The sequence below is a fragment of the Martes martes genome, assembly GCF_963455335.1.
Source record: "Martes martes genome assembly, chromosome: 10".
Lineage (NCBI taxonomy): Eukaryota > Metazoa > Chordata > Mammalia > Carnivora > Mustelidae > Martes > Martes martes.
In genome coordinates, this window is record NC_137898.1 from 48656693 (window position 1) to 48674189 (window position 17497).

At 53.5% G+C, this 17497-nt stretch overlaps 1 protein-coding gene across 3 annotated transcripts in view; it reads right to left on the minus strand.

The window, feature by feature from the left end:
* Positions 1-17497, minus strand: part of MICAL2 (microtubule associated monooxygenase, calponin and LIM domain containing 2) — a 208423-nt gene that overhangs the window by 72459 nt on the left and 118467 nt on the right. The window contains exons 22-26 of one of the 3 annotated variants that reach the window (XM_080814900.1): positions 14628-14690; positions 9712-9819; positions 8491-8677; positions 7256-7344; positions 5880-5982 (exon numbers count right to left, since the gene is read on the minus strand). In XM_080814900.1, coding sequence (XP_080671026.1) covers positions 5880-5982; positions 7256-7344; positions 8491-8677; positions 9712-9819; positions 14628-14690 — 550 coding nt within the window. Of the gene's footprint in view, positions 1-2737; positions 5983-7255; positions 7345-8490; positions 8678-9711; positions 9820-14627; positions 14691-17497 lie in introns of those variants that run through there. The other 2 variants (XM_080814898.1, XM_080814899.1) reach the window with 2 other exon arrangements.

The window sequence follows — 17497 nt, forward strand, 5'->3', positions numbered from 1 at the left end:
GTCTTTAGTCAACAAACATGAGCTGGTCACCGGCACTCCCAGGTGCCTGGGAACACCTCGTTTGCGTGAACTGTTTCAGGCCATGGCAACGAACTTCTTTGTGATCCCATCTAACTCACATTCCCCACCCCCCTGCCCCAGTCTGACTGCCTACTGAATATTTTCATTGGTACTGTTATACATTACGTTTTTAAAACGTATACTGTCAGGTTTACATCACATGAATCCTACATATTTTTTTTCTGTCAGAGGTTTTAAAGCTTAGAAATTTATCACCCCATAATCTAATCCACAGTCATTCTATTTAATATTTAATTCTATTATTCTACTTTTGAAAGTCTTTAATCCACTGTTCCTGGATTAAAAAACATTCTATCAAACGCCTATGTAGAATATGACATGCAAAACCCAAAACCCCAACCCAAACACAAAACTCCCTTCAAATAGGTACGGGAAAGCCCACCTCAGCAGAAGTTAATTAAGCCTCTTCACTGGAGGGTGCCTCAAAGATTTTTACCACGCCAGTAAGTCCTGGGGATCACCAAAGTTTGGGAGGACCAGCGTGTTTCCTGTAAAGCATTTCTCAAACTTTGGTCCTGTGGAGCTCCTCATTCGCAGAGCGCCTCTGGGAGCTAGTGTTCCCTTGCCACGCTTTGGAAAATGTTGCTTGAACCCAACTTCAGATCAGAACATCAAAACAAAATTCTAAGCTCCGTGGCAGTGAGCACGTTTGTCTATTTCACCCCTGCCACATTCCCAGCGCACTAGAGACGCTCAGTAAATACTAGTTAAGTCAACAAGTGAGTGTATGTACAAATAAAACCAATCAAATCCAGTGCACAACACTGAAATACGTTCTGAGATGCAGGGAGGGGCAGGGACTTGGTGTGGTTCACTACTGCAGCCCTAGGACCTGGAATATGTCTAGGGTATGGTGTGTGTTCAACAAATACTTGAACAGATGAATAAATAAAGGAATGAATCACTTGTCCAACCAAGCTCCTAACTTCAGTGCCTAACACCTTTCCTTTTATGGAAGAGAAAGAGTATCTCACCTGGGTACATGACCCCAGGCAGCTCAGAGGACACTTCCAGGAGCTGGCAGTAGAGTGCAGAGGCCCAAGACCCCAGAAATGCCCCTCAGGGGAGGCTCATCACAGCATCAGAAGCCCAGCTACATCCAGCCTGGCGATGTCAGGCATCCCAACCCAGGGAAGCTGAGGACCAGACTTCTTTGGCACTGTCCATACTAGCCAAGTGAGACGCTGAATCCTTCCCGTACAGGGAAACCAGCCTGGAACTGGGTCAGAGCCTGCCATGGGTTCTGTCCTCAGAATGGCTCTGCCGCCTAAGACACTGAGTAACTTGAGCCTTTGGGCTCACGGGAGGCTTCTTAGGATCACAAATGGCTCTCCCTCTGGATAAGCACACCTGCCATGTTCACCACCACTCTGAAACAAATGTCTGGTCCTTTTACCTTTCACCTCTCACTCAGCTGGACCAGCGTAAGACCTGTAGCAACCTTGGTCACTTAGGAACCTAGGTTAGTGAACGGTTCCTCAGGAAAGCTCTCCGACAGGTGTACGGTTTGGGTGGGGGGAAATGAGCACAGGCGCTGTTAAGACAATCTGTTTTTTCACAGCTCAGGTGACACTGACCCTCACCCAGCTATGCCCAGAATCTACACAGAAAAAGTACCATGAATTTTCAAGAAAGAGACCCAAAAGCCTGGCCCAGGAGCATTGGTGATCTTTTTCCAAATATTACCCCTGGGTAATATTTCCTTTCAGAGTTGCCCAGCGCAGCCCCAGAGCGTCCCATGTCACCATGAGTGCAGGCCCCGCCAGTAGTTTAGGGAAGACTGTCCCCCTAAACCAGCCCCCGTGTTTGAGGTTGGAGCAGCTTGGCAAAGAAGAGAGGAAACAATGCGCTTTATAAAGAACCATATTTATTTTCATTTACAGCATCAAATACCATAAATAAAGCTAAACATCGTTGGCTGTGTGCAAAACACAGGGTCCCATGTGGCACTGTAAATGGCTACCCAAGGTCACAGACATGCGTTGTGAGGAGATGGGCAGGTGGGGGGGGGGAGGCTAGCTAAAGAGAAGGCTGAGAGGGAAGGAGGGCCCTCTCTGGTTGACATTCTACAAAGGGAGGGAGACTCTGCAAGAGAAGACAAGACAAGAGCGATGACTTCGTACTGGCTAGACTCTGCACCAGTGCAGCGAGCAATGCAGCATGCGGGCCCGTGCAGACAGGCCGAGAGGTCGGCGTGGCTCCGGCTGCATGCAGGACAGACGCCCCCTTCTGCCTGAGAGCCCGAGGCCCTGCGCACAACAGCTCCCCCAGCCTCTGCACGGCGTCCCCCTCTAAGAGCACTTGGAACGTCCCGCTGCTCCGGGTAATGAGTCAGCGGGCACATGTGTTTTGAGCAGAGCCATGGCGGCACGGATGTGGGCTGCTCCAGGCCAGGGCTCAGTGGAGTCGGGTCTCGCAGCCACCCCTGGCCTGGGACAACGATTGCTCCAGTGGAAGCTTCTGCATCCTCTGGGGCTTGATGAGACAAGAACAGTCAGAAGAGCCACAGCAAAGCCCTTATGTCTAAAGCAGAGGCTGCGCTGGGAAAGGATTTGCCGGGGGCGTGGTTGTGGTGTGTTCAAAATACAAAGCCTGGGTGGCTCAAGCCTGCGATGAAGGCTGGGAGCATTATTTTTTTTTTTTTTTTTTTGGAGCCCTTCCCCCAAGAGTCACCCACGGTTTTGATCAAGAATCTGCATATGAGAATCGAGGTAAGAATGCTTGTCTGTGTGTATTTTTCAGCGGCTACTCTGTCCCAGGGGACAGAGCCCTCTCTGGCGTGCTGTCTCACAGCTGGGGGACCCGTCCCGGGAAGGTAAGCGGTTTCACAAGGGGAAAGACATGCACGCAGGCCGCACAGGGAGCCGCAGGGAGGCGGGCATGCTGCCGGTGTGGATTGGGCGGCCGGCTCAGGGGTAAGTAGAGTCAAACATGGCTTTCGAGCAGAATGCCACCCCACGTCGCCAACCCCCCAGGCCATGGCATGAGTCCGTTAGTATGCAAGACGCTCGCAGTTAGCACGGCCAGGACCGCGGCACGGAGGACGGGGCACAGAAAGCACGTTAGGCATTAGTACCATTTTCTGAAAATTGGCAAGAAAACCAGTCACCTCCGAGCAGAAGTGTGTCAGCCAAGAAGTGGGTGTAGCACTGGAAGGCTGAAACGAACTGGTGGCCACAGTGTAAGGTTGGCAAGAGAGAGAGACAGAAAGGAGAATTTAGTTCAGGGTGGGGGAAAAAGGGAAAAAGATTGGTAACACAAAAGGCACAGGAGTTGAAGATGAGGCAACCATTGATAAAAGGGAAACTTTCCCAAACAGATCATTGCTTGCTTAGGACCGATGGACCTTTCTGGTAGTGACTGCCTACCCATCGGCCAGAGTGGGTGCGTGTAGTTGGCCGAGGCCAGCGCTCCCCGCTCTCCCCTCTGAGTGGCACGCATCCTCATGACCCCCTACCCCCCAAGATCTCTTTGTCCCAGTTTGACTCCGGTGTCCCAGGCTATTCTTGAATGTGCTACAGAGGCAGAGAGACGTCTGCCTCCCGGGATCACCAGGAGTTTCAGTTCTGCCCACCAGGAAGGTTCACAGCCTCAGAACATACAAACATCTCAGGCTTCTGACAGGCACGCCCCGTCTCACCAGAGTAATTCAAACCAGTCTCTTTATGGCCGTAAACGACATTCTCCGAGAGAGTCTAACTCTGGCTTCACGGAGCAGAACTCCACAGAGCGTCCCCGCCCACCCTGGGCTGAAGACAGAAGCAGGGACACGGCTGTGCACGTGTTCACACCATGCCCTCAAGAATTTCCTTTTAGACTCGAACACAGCATGACTCCAGGGCTCCTCCCACCATGCTGAATATGAAATTTCCAGCAAAAATTTGGAAAAATCCAACACAAGTCATTGGACTGAGAATGGCTCCAACGAGGACAGAGGTGCCAGTTCCCACAGGCTGGGACACAGCCGTGCCCCTGTTTGCTCCAAGAATGTCAAGGAATGCTTGGTAGAAATGTGTCTCCCCTTCTTCCTGCCCTATGGAAACTTGTCATCTCCCAGCTCTCAAGCGCCCTGGCTCCTAACGCATGCCAGGCTCCATCCCTCCTTAATCTAGAGGAGCTCTCTCATGTCACGAGTGCACAGAGCCATCTCTGGCCTGGCCACTCTAGACATCCTGAGCCTTGCTCCAGCAGACCCAACAGCGGCACGTGTAAGGGCAGGGCAGGGTGTGGAGGGGAGAGGCCTCCCCCTGGAAACCCTGAGTGAAGGACACAGGTAGGGTGGATCCAAGGCCTGTTTTTGCCCTCAGTAGGGCATATTTCTTTATATCAGTCAACAAACAGCTTCTGCTCCCAGCCTCCCCAGCCAGTCAAGACACAGGTGGTCAGACACCTTCCTTTGCTAGGACAGTGTGAATACAAACTGGCTGCTTTGACCAGATCCACGTGGCAGCTGAGTGGCTAAGCCACCAGGATGTCTGTGAGCAGGGCTCATTGGGGAGGTCACGCTTCCCAGAAATCCTATACCCTGAGGTGCTAACAGACGGCCTCAGTCCCAAAGCACAGGATGCGAGAGGGCAGAGTCTTCCCTCAGCCTGACCATTACAGACCCTGAGTGGCCACGGCTTAGACAGCAGCCTGGGCTAAGGACCGGGCGGGGGCACAGTTCCTCTCCTGCAAGGCACCAGCTCACCAGAGCTCTGCACGGGCCGGGAACCCTGGGGCCTCCTGGGCCGTGCTCATTGACAGGGAGGGACCATGTATGTTTGTAGCAATCTGCTCGAAACCCCATGGTCACCTGGCTGTGGTCTGGTGATGAGGGGAAAAACCTTTAAGCTACTAATCTGACATCAAAACCAGGGTGCAAAACAGTTCCCCCTCCATTCGGGAGGGCAGATTACCACCAGCTACATACTGCCGTGTGCTTCCATAAGGTTTAATTCTACTCTGATCTACTCTTTTCTTGGAAACTGATGATGTTTTCATGTTGCCAAAACACTGTCCCCGTGGACAGGTGGTACCAGGGTACGTACATCAAAAGGCACTGGTCAGAAGGTGGCACACTCACTTCTGTTTCTATAAAAGCCCAAACCATGAGTGTCGCAGGCAGCGACTGTGGCCACGGACTACGCCGTGGAAGGGATTTGTGATACCAGTTACAAACTTCAAACCGTGTTAAGAAAAACGGACACTCATTGGGGAAAAAAAAATGCTTTCTCTTGGCTGATTAAAAGTTAAAAATTGAAATGTAAACCTAGAACTATGGCTCGCTTTTGTATAAAAGAAGTACAAAGCTATAAAAAAACATCCTTCATGTCGTCCAGCCCCAGCACCAGGAGGGGATGTCCACCCTGATGCAGTCAGACGTGGGGGGCCGGGGTGAAGCTCTTTGGCTTGGAGCGAATGGGCTAGAGAATGTCAGGCTGCCGGCCAGAGTCCTGGCTACCTACACTCAGACTGCCGCCTGAACTGGAAATGTGAGGGCCCTTTGGGGTGCTCAGCATTTCACTGGAGCTTCACCGGGAAGCATCTGAGCACCCAGCTGCGGATGGCCTCCAGGGACTCCTCGGACTCGCCGTACATGGAGCCCAGGACCTCAGAGAACACCCAGAGGAGGGGCAGCCCGAGGCTCAGGAGCTCATACGTGTAGCAGTAGTTGTAAGCATTGTCCCTGAAATGCAGGCCGGCTGCACACAGGAGTCCCCAAATCCAGTTAAGCAGGCTCCGGGGAACGTGAAGCAGGCCCCCTGGCAGCACGAGGGGCCAGCTTAGCGCCTTCCTAAAGAAGGAATTGGTGATACCTGGAGGGCTGCCTTCGGGCGTGCCAATGGCAGCCGCTGCGCAAGAACTTTCCACGGGGGTGTCTCGCCGAGGGGCCTCTTGCTCCTTCCACGGTCCCTCCTCCTAAGAGAGGGAGCAGAGGGGGGGGCATCAGGCCATGATTCTCACGGAACACCCCACTGATGGAACAGACAAAGAGAGCCCATGCAAACGGACCATGGCAGACCCTGCATTTTGCAACCAGCACCCCCAACCCCATTAAGAGCCCCCGTACACTGCTGAAGGGGGGCTGAATATGGGCATTGCTTTCCTGGAGCTAACATGACCACAGGGTTCACAGGCCTTCAAAACACACATCCTTTAAAAACAAAACAAAACAAAACAAAACACAAGGCACACACATCCTTTGACTCAGAAATGCTTTCTAATGATCTGTCCTCATTAAGTAATTTGAAACAGGGACGAAGATGGCTGTACAAAGATGCTTGCTGTGAAAACAGTTATAAGGTAAAAAAATAGGACACAACATAAACATTCAGCAACATGGGGCTTGTTGAATAAATTATTAACCATCTTCTACAGGCATCAAAAATGATGCTTCGAAAGAATTTGTAATGTTATGGGGAACGGCTCTTGGTATACTGTTGCTACATAAAAAGAAGGATATGAAAGTGTAGTGATAGGATTCCAACTAGGTGAAAAGACAATAACATAGGGCAATTTCACAAAATGTTAGTTATAGGTTTCTCAGAACAGAGTAGTGATCTTTTAACTTTCCTTCTTTACATACTCTGTCCATCCGTTTTTCTACATTAAGCTCTATGCCTCGTATAATCCAAAAAGAGCTGTATGGTTTGGTCCCTGCTGGGGAGGGCAGTGGTTAATCAAGCAGCAGAGAAGGTATTTGCTAAGAGCTGTCAGAGGGGACGCTGTCACCAACTGGCCACACACCCTGCTGCCTGTCACTTTGCTGACATTTAAGGCAGGGGGCCCAGGGTGGGGGGACTTAGGGAAAGTCAGGCTCCACGGGGAGGGAAAGGCATCCCTGCCTGCAACACTGTGGACATGTGGGACCCATGCATGGGGGACCCTGTAGTTTTCCCATGGCTGGGCAAAGAGTCCCCTCCCTGGGACATGGGAAAGCTCTTCTCAGGAGAAGCCAGCGCCACCACTCACCGGCAAGCTGGCCTCCAGAACGGGATAAACCCAGAGGCTGGCAGAACGGGCTAAGGCAGAGACCCTCCACCCTGTACACACAGTATGGACTCTTGGCTTCATCTGCTGTCTCAGCCCCTCCAGGGCCAGAAACTCTGGCCTCGCTTACAAGGACCTTTGAAAATGGTCTCCTATCCAGGAGCCTTCCCTGTTTCACCAGCACTTTCAGGACAAAACATACCTCTCTTTGTTGCTTCAACTCTGCTCGTCTCTTCCTCTGCTGACTGTTGGTCTTACAGTGAATGAAATGAGGCTTGCAGAAAAACTTGCCTGTAAAATAAAACATACACACACTTGTATGCATGGGTTTTCTCCTGTAAATTAGAGCCATGGCAGACACAAGCCAGTGTCTGCCCCTGTCTAGGTCAGGGAATACCAATATTGGGAGTAAGCCCGGGAGGCCTCAAACTTGGCTTCTGCCACCTGCCTTAAAGAAGCCACACTGAGATGAGGTGGCAGGACCCTTTTCTGCCTCTGAGCAGGCTGTCGCAATGGGGGAGCTATGGGGGATGCCGGGGATGGGGCCGAAGCCCTCAGGTAATCCCTAAGCCAAACCGAGGCCAAGTTCCTTCCCAAGGCCAGTGGCCAGGCTGCAGAATGGACAGCTCTGAGTATCAGCACTGTTTGTAGTTCACAGTCCTTCTGGGGGCCCCTGAAGGTGGGAAAGTCTCGGAACAGATGGCAGCAGTGAAGGAGAGGAAAAGACCCAGGTGAGGGCTGCCCTGGGTCCCCGGCCACAGCCCAGGACCATTGGGCACCTTCCAGAAAAGACTTCTTTGTTCACTGTTACAACAGTAATCTCGGTAACAATGGTACAACAGGAAAAAGTTATCCAGGACTCACAATATAGCAGACACTCCTCTGAACGCTTCCCACAAATTGACTCCCACGAACAACCTCGCAACAACCTTATGAGCTAAGAGCTATTATTATCCTCATTTTACGATGACGTAACAGAGGGACCAAGAAGTTAGATAACAGGCCCAAGATTACGTGGCTGGCTGACGGTTCATCCTGGCAGGCTGCTTCTCAGAGGAGAGGTTGCTATTATGATCGCTTTTGTAAGACATACTTTGTAAATAAAAACATTAATAAGTCATCATTTATTGAACCCTTGTTACAAGCCAGGTGTGATTCTCTTGCTGACACGGGGCCACGGAAGGTGGGGGTACTGGCGAGGACATGTATGTCAAGCACTCGGCACACAGTAGGTGCTGGCCGAGGCTGGTACACAGCAGGCGCTCATGGCCCCCTGGGCCCGCTGGGGGGGCCTCTCGCTATAGCAGGATCTCCCAGCTCCCACAAAAGCGCTCCTGGGGATGCCACAGTCCTTGGGAAGAACGGGGGCGCCCCAGAGGCTCGAGCGGACAGGAGGCCAGAGCAGAGCCCCGCACACCCCTGACCCCCGGGAGTTACCTTCGTCACCATCGAAGGCATAGGCGGCCAGACGCAGGGTGCTGGCGCAAACGCTGCAGCGGAAGCACTCCCGGTGGAAGAAGTGGCCCTCGGCGCTCAGACGCTCCATCACGTACACACGCTTCTTACAGAAGTAACAGGTGTCGCTGCCGCCCAGGTTCAGGGGGAACACCTTCCGCATGGATTCCTGGGGGCAGAGGGCGGCGGGAGAGGAGCGCCATGCATCAGGGCTGACACCGAGACTTCCTGGAAAGTTCTGAGCTCAATCGTGGGGACCCCCTGGGCTCCTGTTTGCCACTCATCTCACTGCGGGCACTGTGGCCGAGGCTGAGGGGCGGAGGATCCGCTCCCAGCACAGACCCCAACGACCCCAGCCCTGCGTGGGCTGCTGTTAATTTTGCACCCAGACAGGCCAGCTGACGACCAAGGAGGCCCGGGAGGGGTTCCTTCTGAGGCTGGCTGCTCCGGTTCAGGTGGGAGTGGCGTCGCTCTGTCTGACAGAGGGGGCATTGTTCACAAACAGGCCTGCCTAGCAACGCTGACCCCAGCAATCTGCCCCAGGGATGAAGGGCTGCCTGGGTCTAGAGTGAGGTCCCTGAAAGGATGCTTTCCACACCCCTGTCCCCCTGCAGTGACTTAGGCCAGGCCAGGAAAGCCTGTGGCAGCCAAACTGCTAAAGAGAACTGCAGGAAAGCAAGAGGCTGTGTCTTCCAGCCCCTGGGGCAGCCAGGCAAATTCCTAAATGCAAGAGAGGGGATGAGGGTGAGGCAGCCATGTGCCTGGGGGATTGGGTGGATGTGTCAAAAGGAAAGCAAAAGAATTGTCCAGTCAAAGGGCTGGTGATGGCAGCAGGCAGCCTTGTTGGGGAAAAGGGAGAATTCAGAGGGCAGAGCATCTCTCTGTTACTGGATTCTCAGTCCTGTGCCAAAGCGTTACTTGAGCTGGACGCCAAATGCTGAGGGTAAGGGGTGGCCTGCCTGGCCTTTTCACTGAGCTCTCTAGACATCAGGGGACAGGCTTTGCCTTATGAAACAACCTTGAGGGGAGCTGAGTGAGGTTAATCGGTCAGAAAACGCAGCCCTCCCTCTAACCTTGGCACCGGTCTACCCCATTGTCACACCTCCTGTCCACAAGCCAGGGGCCTCGGGTGGGCCAGGCCATCCTCCCTGGGAGACCAGAGCCGGTGTCTGCGGGTGAAGGCTGAGGGGTGTGCGTCCTTACCAGGTCTGGAGAGGCGGCCTGGGTTTTAGGTCTGTGATCATTCATGTACAGATTGACCAGGACTTCGGCTGCAGCCCCTATTCCGCTGGATACTTTCCCTACCGTCAGCTACCCGAGAGCAGAGGTAGAGGAGACAGAGACAAAGGTAGAGGCCAGTTAGCACTGAGAAGGAAAGCGCAAACAGGCTGGATGTGGGACAGGGCTCCACACCCACATGCAGACAGCGCCCGACGTCCCAGGAGATGCAAAACCAGCCTGGAATGGGCAGCGGGCACTCTGGAGATGGAGAGAAGGACAGAGATGGAACGCTGGGGCCTGGGGTGAGCCAGGTGACTTGGAGAACTAGCTCCGTGGGTGTGCAAGGCCTGCAGGATTTGTTGAGTTTCTTGGTTCACAGATGGGGTAAATGAATCCCAGAGAGAGGAAGGGAGCTCTCCCAGGCCACTTAGCAAAGATGTGCAAGATTCAGAACTCCTCTCAGGTCTCCTGAGCCCCAGCCTGGTGCCCTCACACCCTGAGGAACCAGGACCTCACAGATAGACAGCTGACCGGCAGCCACCCTCCCATAGCCATCTCCCCTCTTTGGAGGGCTGGGAGCTGCTGCTTCACAGGCATCATGAGCATAACTGCTCACCACGCCCCAGACTGGGAGGAAGGGTTAGGACCCCAGCTCCATCATGAACCAATTCTGAGACTGGACACAAAACTCTTAGCTGCTGAGCTCAATTTCCTTATTTAGTAGGACAGGGGAAATCATGCCTGCCTCACGGATGTGTGGTATGAACTGAGGGAGAGAAGGGGGATTCGAGTGCCTGGCGCTTGGCAGGGCTAGGCCAGGAGGAGCTGGACTCCTCCCTCCCCGTTTCCCGAGTGCAGCAGCTCCCAGCCTGCCTTGCAGCCTCCACAGCCCTGGGGAGCCATGGCGGCATCTAACCTGGGTGCCCCCCCCGGCCTACAGAAGCAGTGACTGGAATGGGAGCAAGGAGGCTACGGGATGGAACTCCACCACGTGCTCCAGGCGGCCGTGCCCGGCGGCCCCAGGCTGCTGCTGGCATGTCAGCTCCATGGGGGCCCTGGGCACCACTGCTGGCAGGTCACAAGTGCCTGTGCTCTGGAGGGCATGACGGCCACCCCCCAACTGTGAGCTTCTGGTTCCCCATCCACGTGTCCTGGGGCTGGGGCAGGGGTGGATCTGACAGCCCAAGCGGACATGGGCTGGTCACCCAAATACCCCCAGCGAATCCTACCTTGCTCCCCCTTTCCCACCAGCTATGAAAGCTGCCCCAGGAGCACTGCAGTCTCCCCTTCAGGGAGGCACATAGCACAAAAAGGGATTCTGGAAGCACCGTTCCTGACCCAGGATCCGGGAAGAAGGCAGGTCCCGGCCCTCCCCAGCCTTGGAATCTGGCTTCTGGGAGGCGAGGCCAGAGAGAACAGTGGCTCAGGTGGACAACCATTGCAACCGCAAATAACAGTGACAGGCGCGGCTGGAGGAACGCCCTCCATCTAAACCCACGGCTGCCCCTGGGAGGCCACGTCTAATCTGCTACGAAAGCCTCAGCGATAAAGCAGGAAGTTTGGGGGACGGCAAAGCGAATGGCAGCGGTCCCCCAGCTCCTGGTAGCAGAGCCCGGCCTCAGAAGCTGAGACCAGCTTACTGGATTCCAGCAACAGCACAGCCACTGAGAGGGGGAAGGAGAGGGAAGGATGACAGGCAAGCTGGGAAGAATGACAAGATCCAGGAGGCTCCTGCTCCCTTTCTCATTAAGGAAGCCCTCACACTCATGGCCACTTTGGAGCCCTTGGACCACGTGTGGGGCTCCTGGGGATTGTAGCAGGCCATGGGCCTCCTAGGTAGGGGGTCTGAGCCCGTGGCTCAGACAGATGGGAGCCTCTCAGACTTTATAAAGCCTGTCCTTTCCTGGGAGCACAGCAGCCAGGCCAGTTACCCCAGACCCACTTCACCTCCCGAGTTGGCCCGACCTGGGGGAGATCAGCCTTCTGCCTCCAAGCTCTCTGCCATCTACAGGATATCACGAATGCCAAGAAACCTGGCTCCTGTTTCTAAGAAAGGTTCAGGTGCCCTGGCTCAGGACAACAAGCCACTGTTCGCCTGATGTTCCATCCCTCACTGGGACCCCCACTGGGACTGCCCCCCACCCCGGACCAGGCCCCTCAGAAGGGGGTTGAAGAATACTAATACTTCTTGGGTTTATATCAAATTGAAGAGGGGGAGAAGATGGAGGAGGTCAGATTTACCTCCCTGCCCACACAGCTCTTGTGTGGCTGTCTCCCGCGGCCCAGTGTGTGAACTGGCTCCAAGGCGCTGTCCCAGAAACACTCCACGGTGATGCCGTGATACCCACACACAATTATCGCCTCCCCTGAGTTAACAGGGGTTAAGACAGTACTTTCTGAGGCTTTATATACAAGTCCCTAATGGGAACCTTATTAACCACTTAGCTAATAAGCACTCTGTGCTGTTGAGCTTTTGTGCAACCCTGGCTTAAGGAGCAATTACAGAAGCACGTTGAGGGCTGGAAGGTAGCTGGCAGGTGTCACCAGACCCATCTATGCGCTCATGGACTTGCTCAGTTGCTCTGCCAAGACTGGGCACTGTCCAGGTTACCCGGCCAGGTGATCTAGGATAAAGACAAGACCTGGTCTTCCAGTATGGGCCAAAAAGGCTCCCTTCTCCCAGTTGCAATCACAGCCCCAGGCCATTGCCACAGCTTTCCTAAGAATAACGAAAGCACCCTTAAGGAGAGCAGCACTGGATTTCCCACATGCCCTTCCCAACCTGATGGAAACCAACCCAGAGTCACCACTGGCCAATACCAAGAGGTGGACCAGACTTTCTGGAGAGGTCACAAGGAGACCCGGTGATGGAGAACTCATCTCAAGAGGTGAGGGGAAGCCCCCCGGAGGCCCACCCCAGAGACCAGTGTGGAGGCAGACACTGCGTTGAGGGTTAGAGGTTCTCTTCTGTTTCTTGGCAACAGGATGCCTTATTGGCTCCAGTAGAGTGAGGACATGACCAGCTAGACCAGTGCTAGTTCATTGTTCCTCAAACTATAAGTGGCAAATGACCAGGTTTTGGTTAAAAAAAAAAAAAATCCAGAGTCTGTTGTGACCTAGTATTTCTGGACATAGTAAATGTGAATTACTGGAAATAGGATCACACACTTGGATGTGAGCCAATGTCAGATTGCTCTACAAGGTCTAACGCTCACTCTCACTCGCTGTGCTCACTGGGTCACAGACCAGTACTAAGTAGCACTGCTTGAGCCGATTAAGCTCTTAGGATCCTAAGACAGAGCTCAATTTGTGGAGAAACTTCCAGAAAAGTTTCCAGAAAAATCAGTCCTGGTATTGACCTCAGAGTGAGATCCAGGCATTCTCAGCAAGGAGATTCATGCACTAAAAGGCAGGCTGGTCAAGAGGAGAATTTATACTTTGGGAATCAGTTCCAACAAAAAGATGTAGCCAGAAATGATCACATCCCAGTCACTAGTTTTTAAATAATTGATTATTCTGGAGGGCCATGGGGCTGTTTTTGCAAACCTTTATATAGCTTTCAATATTCTTGTAATTTTAAAGAACTGGAGTATTTCTTACTATCCTCCACCCCTTTTGAATTCTAATTATTTTTTCGTTAATTAGAACAAGCTGGAATGGCTGGACATTTCTGGTGGGCCATTATCTCACATTACATTAGATTAACCTCACATATACCATTTCCCTTCTGTGTGCCTCAGCTTCCTCATCTGTAAAATGGGGAGACCACGGCCATCCCTGCAAAAAAGGGTCACCACAGAATTCAGGCCATACCCCAAATGGTGCGAGGCCCCCAAGAAACACTTTGTAGAGAGTTAATGAGTCCAAAACACCGTCACTTGCATGGTTTTTACATTTCTATGTTCTACAACTTCTTTTTTCTTTTCTTAGATGGCCTTCACTCTGGGAAACTCTAGGTCACTTGGGTTCCCTCTTCTGCATGAGGAAGAATGATGTGGCCTACCCAAAATGAGCACACGGACTTCTCTTCAATGAGTCAACCCAGATTCAAACATGTGGCATATGTATGGTCCTCAGCATCATCCCCAAAGGCTGCAGACAGCTGGGCCCCCCAAGGAGGCATGTTGGAGGCAATCCTGGCACTCTGAGCTTAGAACGTGACCATCAGTCCCTGGCTGCATACTGGAGCCTTTCTCACCAGCTCTGAGCTGGCCCACCTCCCTTCTGGTATGAACTCCCTGATGTCATGACTGTGTCTTACTCATCTCTACACTCCTGGCACAAGGCCTTTGCTCTGAATGAAGGAGGAAGCAGGTTCCTGGGCTGAGTTGTATCCGAACAATGCTAACTACCCCCCTCAGGCCTGGAACTCAGCCATGAATACCAGGTGTCCAGGCCGTGCTTCACCACAGAGCTGGGCCACCTGAGGCCACCTGGCCTGCTGTGAACATCATGAAGCCCACATAGCTCAGGCAGGGTAAGGGCAGAGGTTCTAGGGCCTCAAAGGTGAGGGCTCGCAGGAAGGGGAGCAGAGCCAGAAGAGGTCTCCTGAGCCCACTACGGCTGACATTCCCCTCTGATGAGTCCCTAGAGGAGAAATATCATAGGACAGGCTGGGGGCCTGGATGCCCAGGGATATACTCAGGGCAAGAGCAAGGGAGGCCAAGAATAGAGACCACCTCCTTTGAGGGGGTCCGGAAATGACATACTTAGAGTTGAGACTCGGGCAGGCCTTTGGCGCTGTGACCTCCCCGGGCGCCCATGTCTGCACCTGTGTCGCCTGGCACCAGGCACTGTGCTGTGATCATACATGTGTGGCCCTCAGAGCCTTGCGAGGTGGGTCTCATAATCCCCCTTCGCAGATGAGGCAGCTGAGGTTCAGAGAGGCTCTAACTCACCTGAGGCCGCACTGTTGTTAAGTGGCTGGGATGGAAATGGGAACCTGAAGGTGACTTCTTTGCCTTTAGAAAGAGAGGAATCAACATGCATTTCAGGTAAGTGAGATTTCTTTGGGAAGTCTCCTCCGCTGGGGAAAGAGCACATTTTCTGGACACTACAGGCATTCTACCTTTGTGAGCTCACTGCATCATTCCTGGCACTACCAGGGCTAGCTGCCGTTACCTCCAGTCTACAACTGGGGGACTGGGGTGCTGAGAAGTCCACTGACTCCTCCAAGGTCACGTGGTGAGCGCCCGGCGCTCTGACTCTAAGCTCATGTTCTTCTCCCTAGAGCACCCTACTTCCCTGACACACACCAGCACTCTGCGAATTAAAATCCCCCTGAGAGGGGATGCACACAGGACACCTCCAAAGGCTGTCCTATCCCAGGAACAAAGAGAAGGATGAGGAGGTTGGGGGTAGCCTTAAGATCTATCCTTGTATCAAATGAAAGGAAGACATAGTGCCCAGCCAAGACTCCCCTAGCTTTCCTCTACTGTGCAAATCTCTCCAGGAAACCCTGCAAATCCAGTTTTAAAACAAACACCCCCCCCACCCCACCCCAGGTAGAGAAAGCTCCTTTTGTAATGCACATTGCTCTTCTGACCCAGGAGGACTGAAAGCACAGCCCCCTCTTGCTCCTTGGCACAAACACTTGACCACCATCTTGTTCCTGCAAGAGCTCACCAGCCCTGGCAAATGGCTAGCAGCCACGCCAGTGCCAAATAGGCAGTGGCCTCCCTGCTTGAAAAAAGGAATTAACTGATGGTTGCTAGGGGGTCGATAACACTACAGGAGGGCTGGTTTGATGGGGTGGATGAATTGAATGAGTGCTGGAGACATAGAAGCGGACATGATCCCTGGTCGGGTCTTTGAAAGACAAGACTCTGGTCACGATCTAGATCCTAAATGAGAGGACCTCAATACGCCCTGTGACCATTCAGGCCAAGCTGCCAGCAGCATTACTGAATCTTAAAGCAAACGTCCAGCTGAGAGGGCTATCTGAAGGCACACCCTGGCCACATCTCTTGGAACTCGTGACCCAAGTCTGCATCCCTGTAACACGTGACCCCATCTGAGGTTGGCTGGGTCTGTTCCCACAGGCAGGGGAGTATCCCTGCACCCTCAGAATTGGAATGTAGGGCTCTAGGGCAGGAACAGAGACACGCTGCCTGCCTCAAGGTTGCCAAGGACTAAGCATCAGTTTCCAAGTGAATTTTCCTTCCTCGGGCTTCCCTGAATGGAGGCTTGGCCTCTGGGTAATCAGAGCAGGGGCTTGGAGGAAGCACTGTGGCCTCAGGCTCTCTCCAGGGGGGAGGATCCCAGAGCTCCTTTGGACAGAATGAAGTTTGTCACCAGATCGTCACTGACTTTAAGGGGCAGCCAGTTCTCTCTTTGGAGGAAGCTCACCTGCCAGGTTCCACATGCACAAAACCCAGTGTTGATTCAGGGTGGGATGGGGTGCAGGAGAGGGAGGGAAACTGGTGGTGGGGGAGGGGGAGATTGCAGAGCCCCTGGCAATACCTGGAGCAGAGGGCCTAGGACCGGTCAGCCCAAAGCCCACCCCATTTGCAGCTCTCAGTGCACCTGGGCACGGAGCTCTTTGTGGCTATGGCCTCTGAGCTGGGGCATCTGACGAGGTCTCCTGTTCGTGCTCGGCCACTGGTACAAAGACCACTAGGCCAGGGGCAGGAGGCCTGGGATCTAGTCTCCTCCTTGCACCTTTGTGTTCTCAGCTGTGGCTCTACTCCTGATCAGTTCTCCTTCCCAGGAAGAACCCCCCACCCTCCCCTCACACAACAGCGTGTAACGCTGTTACCTTTCCCCAGCACGCCAGCTCCCTGCTACCTGCTATAATTTTTCCAGAGAAAGTACTATCTTGTCTTTTGAGGTATTAGATCATTTACCTATATATTACATTATCACTGATTATTGATTTCCACCCACTGGGATACAAGCCGCATCAGGGAAGGAAGGTAACTCCAGATCACTGATGCTCATCCCGAGAGCCCAAAGGGTTGGGCACCAAGTTGTCTGTGGTTTAGTAAATGTTTGTTGAATGACTGAATGTTCACTTGCTGGCTCGCTTCATGAGTGACGTTGGTTAAAAGCTGCTTGAGGAACCCCGTGGAGGAGCAGCCGAGGGCCTCACTGAAGCATGACAATGATGGAGCAATGCCTCCCAATGAGAAGTGTCTCCATCAGACATGTGGGTGGCCTGCGTGTGCCTGGGGGACTGCCTCTTGCCTGCAACTAGAGCTCCAATGCCTACAGGAAACCAAGTCAGGGAACTTGGGACATGTGGGGGCTTTTCTGGCCCCAGCTCTGCCCTCAAGCCAGGTCACCCTGAGCATGAAAGAAAGGCAGAGGCTAGAGGGGACACTGACCAGGGCCAGCCAGAGGTGGGGGGCTGGAAAGAAGCACGGCGTGGGCCCAGCTACCCAGCCAGGAGCACCAACTGCTGCCTGTCTGTGCCCAGGCACCCTCGTCCCTTCCTGTCTCATGAAGGGCGCCATAACAGGAAGCACCCCCGCCCCCAATGGCCAGGGGAGGCTCCTCTCCCAAGCTGGGCAAAAGGACTACTTTGGAATTTTGGTGAGGATGACGACAAAAATGTCAGTCCCCACCCAGACAGCTTGCTATCACATGAGCCAGGGATTGTCTCTTGCTGATGAGAAAATACAGAAGCCCAGACAGGTCAGGAGCCCTGAGGCCAAACAGCTGACCAGGGCTGACCCGGAGGAAGACGCCAGGCATCCTGGCCGAGGTGGTCTTCGGAGGAGCTGCAGGTCAGAGGTGTTTGTGCCGCCCCAGACCACCTCCTGCTGCC